Here is a 7196-nt window from a genome sequence, read left to right as displayed (position 1 = left end):
CCCCATCACAATACTCCTGTCATCTCTCACCCCAAGGCTTCCTATTATGCTTCATTCTCTATGAATCCTCCTTCCATGTCAGCCCCTCAGCACGGGGCACTGGGATTCCATGGGGCAGGCCAGGAAGGGGAATACCTGGAACAATAGGAGAGAAAAGCAGCCCAGTGCCACCTCAGCACCTCTCAGGCAAGATCTCCAAACTCAGAAAGCAGGTACCTGGGTCACACTAATCAAAGTAGGAGGCTGAGTAACATGTTTTATTGGAGTTGACAATCTCAAAATTAGACCCAGAGACACCAGGAATTAGTATTCAAGGCTAAAGCATCAATGACAAGAATACTAAGACTTACGTGTGCAAAGAGCTTCACTCCCTGCAAGATGCTTCCACATGCAGGGGATTATCACAGCCCCCGGGATGTGGGGGGGCAGCAGGTCTCTCTCAGTGAAAAGTCTCAGAGTTAGGGAGGTTAATGCCTTATCCAAAGCCAGGACCCAGAAATTTTCCCTCCAAACACCCCATAATTCTTCCACAACATCGCTACACCCCACCCTGTGCCCTCATGGGTAAGACTGCTGCCCAGCACCATCATTGTGCATTTCACATGGGCAGGACAGGGGTCAGGAGATGGTGCTCAGCTTCTGGGTCCCTTCCTACATGGGCCTCTGCCCTGAGAGCACTGTTTTAGGAGCAAGCCTGGCTCTAGGAACTAATGACCTCACTGGTGACCTGGGACTCCTCAAAAAGGAGAAATGAAGTTTAAATCTGGAAGAGCCCAGAGTTGAATACAGACACTTACCTTTAAGAGTTCTTACTTTTTTCTTTTTTTGCCTCTGTGTTGTTGCTGAAATACAAGAGAGCATTTCAAACCTATTTACTTATCTCCTCACTATTAATAACAATGTGGCTGTCCACATTGATTTATTGAATCTGTATCATATTCCCATTACTTATTTCTACTATTATTTCTTCTCTGTAAAGCTCAAATAAAGAAGGGCTTTGTATGTGTGGTCTTCAATTAGTATTTCAGTCAGCCCCTGCAGGGACTTGCAGATCTTCAGGACCATGTGTCTTCCATTCTATGGCATTCTTCTCCTAAAAACAATTAGCATAGTGAGTGATCAGAGACTTTTAGAAGCTCAACATCATGGGAGAGCAATGCCTGTGGCTCAAAGGAGTAGGGCGCTGGCCCCATATGCCAGAGGTGGTGGGTTCAAACCTAGCCCCTGGCTAAAAACTGCAAAAATAATAATAATAATAAAGTTAAGTTTAAAAAAAAAAAAAACATCATGGGAGAGCCTTGGTGCAAGGGAGTGCCTTGGCCTAGGGACAGCTGGTGAGGGAAGGCAGCTATGAGCATGTTGTGCAGGCCTGTCTCCTACTGTCCATGTGCTCAGTGTGTGGGTGCATATCTGGGTATATGAGATGTGTGGGTGTGTGTGTGTGTGCCGTGACAATTAAGTTCATGAACTCATCCTAGGAAAAGTGCTAATAGGCCTCATTGCTGAATATGACTATAGTCACCTTTTAAGTGCTCCCCTTAGGAAGCTGTGCACTAACACCAGCCACTAATCCACCATTCAAAGCACATTTGACAACAGCTCAGATGGCCATTCCAGAAAAAGAGCTCCAAAATTGCTTTGATGGGCACTGGCATCAGTGCACAGCTTCCCAAGGGGAGTACTTAGAAGGTGACCATAGTCATATTCAGCAATGAGGTGTATTATATATTAGTACTTTCCTAGGATGAGTTTGTGAACTTAATTGCCCAACCTCATAGACAGTATATACAATATATACCCATTAAGATAGATAGATTTACTTCACCTAATGCAGTTTTCTCTTCAATCCAAATATTTACACATCGCTGAACTTCATGTGTCAAAATGAACAGCTCCTATATGTCTAGACCAGTGCTTTTCAACCAGTGTGCCACAAAACTTTAAAAGAAGTTCAAAAGCACAGTAAGTATGTTCTTTTTTCACTCTTTTTTTTTAATCAACATAATTTAAGTGTGCCATGTAAGTTTAACGATAGGTTCAAGTGTACCATGAGATGAAAAAAAAAAAAAAGTTTGAAAAACACTGCTCTAGAGGCTCCCATGTGGCTTTGCCATTCTCTTCCTCACCACCTTCTTCCCAAACATGAAATCCAGACCAATAGGGGGTGGTTGGTGTAGCCTTTTCCTTTGAAGGAAGCCACAGACCATATATTGGAATAATTGCCCCATCTGATGGAAAAACACTGATGACTTTTATTTTTATAGTACACACAGTTTGGGAATTAATGAGTGAAACAATTATGATTTTTGTGCCAGCATAAGAGTTTATTAGGAAGTTAACATACTGCATCTCCAAAGACCGAAAGATTGACAAGAGAGATTCATTCCAATTATGTCCCATTTCATAGCCCCCCCCACAGCTCCACCACACTTCATGTAATTATTTTTGAATCACTTTTGTTAAAGCATAACATGTTACACCAATGTGTCTTTATGATAATAGATGTTACTCGATCCTGTTGTGTGTTTCCCTGTGTGACTCAGAAGGTGTATTTTGCAGACTCTTAGGCTGAAAAATCATGCTAAGAGTACAGGGGAAAGTGAGAGCTGATCTCTGGAAGCTGGGGCTGCAAGAAATGTTTCTGCCTCTGTCCAAAGAGGGGTGCCTGTTGGAGAGGTCAGGATGAAGTTGAGTTGGGGAGTGAGTGATGCCCTTCTCCTCTTCCTGGCAGTGGGGCCTCTAGCACACAAAGGTGTTGCAGGGCCCACACCGGACACGTGGGGTGCAGGGATTGGAGACACAAGGCCCAATGGGCTTGTCACACGCATTGGTTGTGGCGCAGGGGTTGCAAGGGAGCCTGAGGACAGAAAATCACAGCAGCAGGTTAGAGTAAAATGAGCCGACAAGCTAGGGAGACACTAAAAGCACCCTGTGTAAAAGTTTCATTCTTGCTGTCTCCAACAAAAAGCTTGGAACTATAAATTCATTTCCATCAAAAAAACTGTTCATCCCCGTAACAACTACATGTGCCCCCCCCCCCACTCACTTGCAGTCCTCGCTCTCCAGCAGGCCCCGGTATGTCTCGATCTCGCACTCCAGCCGGGCCCGCACGTCCAGCAGCACCTGGTACTCCTGGTTCTGCCGCTCCAGGTCACAGCGGATCTCCGCCAGCTGGGCCTCCACATTGGTCACCATGCACTGCACCTGGGCCAGCTGGGAGCTGTAGCGGGCTTCACTCTCCGTCAGCGTGTTTTCCAGGGAGTTTCTCTGGAGGATGGATGGGGAACAAATACAGAATATCAGAGAGCTGCTCCTTACAGGGTTTTCCCATGGGGTTCCAAAGAAGTCCCAAGATCCCAGAGCTAAGGAGACTGTGTGCCCCAGAGGCCATCCCTGTGACTCCACCTCCCCATGACCCAACCTCCCTGACCTATCCCTGTTCTCCAGCAGGTCTGAGCCACACTCACCAGGTTGTGCTGGGCCTGAAGCTCAATCTCCAGGGCATTGACTGTGCGTCTCAGCTCGATGATCTCCGCCTGGCAGGACTGCAGCTGCTCTGAGCTGGACACCACCTGCTTGTTCAGCTCCTCAGTCTGTAAAATCCAAGGGGAGGAAATGGGATCAGGTCCTGCCTTGGGGGTCCTGGGGGGTACTGGAGGCCTGAGTGGCCACATACTTAGATGCCCACCTGCCTGGTGAACCATTCCTCCACTTCCCTGCGGTTGGTGTCCACCAGGGCCTCGTATTGACACCTGGTCTCATTTAGAACCCGGTTCAGGTCCACAGTCGGGGCAGCGTCCACCTCCACGTTGAGGCGATCTCCAAGCTGGCAGCGCAGAGTGTTGACTTCCTGATGGAGAAAGGGCAACATTTACAATTTCACAAAGGCTGCTGGTGCTCTCCTTAAGAGAATGCAGTTCAACTTCTGCTTATTCTTAAGCTTTCAACAAGCTCATTTCCTCAGAACCTCTCATTAGTCAGGTTCTACGCTCAGTGACTAATCTGTGTATTCCACTTCACAAAGTGCTTTCATATCTGTGACCTCTCTCTGCTCTCCATATTCCATGCACCGAGTCTCATTTAGAGACAGGCAGTGGCTTCACCTCAGAGCTGAGACGTGGTGACCACAGTGCAAACTCTGGTCACCAGATGCCCAGTTCAATAGCTCTTGTATTTGGTTCTCCAGCATGGGTACGGAAAAGGACAAGGTCTGGCTAAGAAAGAAATAAAGAACACTTACTCCAAAACCTGTCATCCTGGGGTAGGACGGGCTTAACTGACCTGCTGATTCCACCAGTGTGAACAGATCCTGTTTCGCTGATGGAAACAGCATCTATCCACCTCACTGCTCAGCACAGCTTGGTGGTTGGCTTAGGTGGGTGTTAAACAAAGTAGAATGGGGTTTCATCTCTGCCACTCACTTTGTAGCTTCTTTTTTTTTTTTTTTTGAGACAGCGTCTCACTATGTCACCCTCGGTAGAGAGCTGTGATGTCACAGCTCACAGCAACATCAAACTCTTGGGCTTAAGCGATTCTCTTGCCTCAGCCTCCCAAGTAGCTGGGACTACAGGTGCCCACCACAATGCCCGGCTATTTTTGTTGTTGTTGCAGTTGTTTAGTTGGCCAGGACTGGGTTCAAACCCACTACCCTAGGTGTATGTGGCTGCTGCTGTAACCACTGTGCTATAGGCGCCAAGCCACTTGGTAGCTTCTTGCAGCCTCAGTTTCTTTATCCTAACTTGAGAACTGCTTCTGGAGTTCTAAAGCACTTAGCATAATGTTTGGTACCTAATGAGCACTTGGTTAATGTTAATTGTCACCATTGTTCTGGGTTTGGAAGTTTGTAGAAAATACCTGCCTTCTTCCCCTGCAACTGGCTGAGCCAGGATGGTGAGCATTTTGCCCAGTGTTGCTTCCCAGCAACACCAATTAGCAGCACAAAGAACTCTGGGGAGGAGTGAGGAGAACCGGGCACTGCGCAGCCCTTTCTGCCCTGGGGCCCTTGGGCCCCCTGCTCTCTCCAGTTACAACTGAGAGAACTGGGATTTTAAAGATCTCCACTGTCAGTGCTTTGACCTGGCCACGGAAGGGGCTGTAGCTGCAGCCTTGGCGCTGACCTTCCCTCATTACTAGGCTTGCCACCTTCCTTCACTCTCATTGCTACTTCTGGCAGAAAGATCCTCATCTCCCACCACTGAATTTTAAGTTACTCATTCTCTTCGGAACCCTTTCTGTTGGCAGCACAGCCTCCTTGCCTAATGCAGCTTCCACTGACAGCCTGTCCAGTCTCCAGGGAGGTCGGGAAACAGGCCCTGACAAGTCTGAGCCTGCTGCTCCTTGGGGAACTTTACCTGCTCGTGGTTCTGCTTGAGGCAGAGCAGCTCCTCCCTCAGGGACTCCACCTGGGCCTCCAGGTCAGACCTGCACAGGGTCAGCTCGTCCAGGATCCTGCGAAGGCCGTTGATGTCCGACTCCACCAGCTGCCTCAGGGACAGCTCCGTCTCGTACCTGTGATCACAGCAGAATCAGGGACACGCTAGGCAGAAACAGGCCTGGCCTTGACTCAGCTTTGGTTTTGGTTTATCAACACCGGGAATTAGGGTTTGTAGGCTTTATAGCCATCTCATTTGTTTAGGTTTTCAACATCAAGCAGTAGCTACTGGAGGAAAACTAACTGGTAATTTTTTTATAAGAACCAGTGGATTTAGAGGCTAAAGTCCTTAAACTGTGAGATTTCTGAAATGAATACATTTCCCATAATCTCATGATTGAGCTCTGTGCACAGTAGGACATTAAGGGCCAAGACATCCACATTGACTCACAATGTGATTGGGGGATGTCACTTTACAGAGGAGAAGCAGAAGGAGGAGCGGCCTGAGGCCTGGAGAAGGGAGCCCTGAGAGCTGATGTACAGCGGCTCTGTGGGGCTTGGGGAAAGTGTCTTGGAAAACACTCGGTCATTGTATGTCAGGATTGTCAATCGGCTAAAGGAGAAGGAGAGGGGAGACAGGTTTGCAACAACACCCCCCTTGCTCACGCACTTGGTCCTGAAATCATCTGAAGCCAGCTTGGCATTGTCAATCTGTACCACCAGCCTGGCGTTCTCCGACTTGCTGCACAGGATCTAGAAGACCCAAAACATTCTCGAATGAGTGAGGACTACTGGGTTATTTTCCACCAACAACAGTCCCTACTAATGTGCTTGTTTGGTAGGATCAGGATGAGAAATCAGCGTAACTTACGTAAGGCTATTAAATATTGTCTGTGTACCAGGACAACAGTACAACAGGTGCTCAATGAATACTTGAGAAATTCAGTTGGAAAAAAGGAACGAAAATATGCAAGAAAAGTACAAGTAGATAATCTTGTTTCTTTCCTAGCAAGCAATACTGAGAATCTGATGATACGCATAATAATAAAGATTTACGAAAAACACCTGCTATGTGCCTGGCATGGTTCTAGGAGCCAAGGGTATAAACTGAGTGGGGAAAATATCAAATGGGGAAAATAAATATGTAAACTAGAAATTGCAGAGGACAGGGTCAGGGAAGTGCCACGCTGTCCCAGATATCCCACATGGCTTGGTGCTCTATCCTTCTAGGTAGATTTCAATCTTTCTGGTTTTAGCCAAATGTTTTCAGCCCTGACACTGCGGTAGAAGCCCAGAAGTGTGATGATCAGCACACTGATGTCAGGATAATGAGGTTCCCCAGAGGAGGAAGGCAGCTGGAAGCCAGAGCAGCCAAACGCTCAGAAGAGAGAGAGAGAAAATGGTCCAGTTCTTACAATAGGTCATTTCCTCAGCTTCCTTCTGGAGCTCTATCTTTTTTTCTCACCTCAGGGTAATAATTCCAGAGCTCTGCAAGTGCATGGAAGCTTTCAGAGGCAACTTTTAATTACAGCTTATTTATGCAAAATGCGGCTACCACCTGGACTCACATTATGCAAATACTCACACCTAACAGTCCCAAGTCTGAAATTAGACGGGCCCTAGAGAAAACAAAATGGAAAGGCCAGACTTTGTCCTTTCAGTCGCAGCAAGAGCACACACTCTGTCGCCTACTAAAGGCAGCAAGGTGCCCACCCCTCACCTTCTGCTGGAGCTCCTCGATGGTGCGGAAGTAGGACTGGTAGTTGGCGCACACCAGGGGATCCTGCTCCTGGCAGCGCTCCTGGATGCGGCTCTCCAGCTCCGC

The 7196-nt window shown here is 47.6% G+C and overlaps 1 protein-coding gene across 1 annotated transcript in view; it reads right to left on the bottom strand.

Moving 5' to 3' along the window:
- Positions 1-2739: 2739 nt before the first annotated feature.
- LOC100966107 (keratin, type I cuticular Ha3-I) overlaps positions 2740-7196 on the bottom strand; it is a 4734-nt gene continuing 277 nt past the window's right edge. Inside the window, exons 2-8 of the mRNA XM_023511139.1 lie at positions 7092-7196; positions 6042-6124; positions 5352-5508; positions 3689-3850; positions 3468-3593; positions 3047-3267; positions 2740-2857 (exon numbers count right to left, since the gene is read on the bottom strand). The exon at positions 7092-7196 is cut by the window's right edge and continues 63 nt beyond it. Of these exons, the coding sequence (XP_023366907.1) occupies positions 2740-2857; positions 3047-3267; positions 3468-3593; positions 3689-3850; positions 5352-5508; positions 6042-6124; positions 7092-7196 (972 nt within the window). The remainder of the gene's footprint in view (positions 2858-3046; positions 3268-3467; positions 3594-3688; positions 3851-5351; positions 5509-6041; positions 6125-7091) is intronic.

This window comes from Otolemur garnettii, unplaced genomic scaffold (assembly GCF_000181295.1).
Source record: "Otolemur garnettii isolate 467f Iridium unplaced genomic scaffold, OtoGar3 scaffold00018, whole genome shotgun sequence".
Classification (NCBI taxonomy): Eukaryota; Metazoa; Chordata; class Mammalia; order Primates; family Galagidae; genus Otolemur; species Otolemur garnettii.
This window is presented reverse-complemented; position numbering and strand designations above follow the sequence as displayed.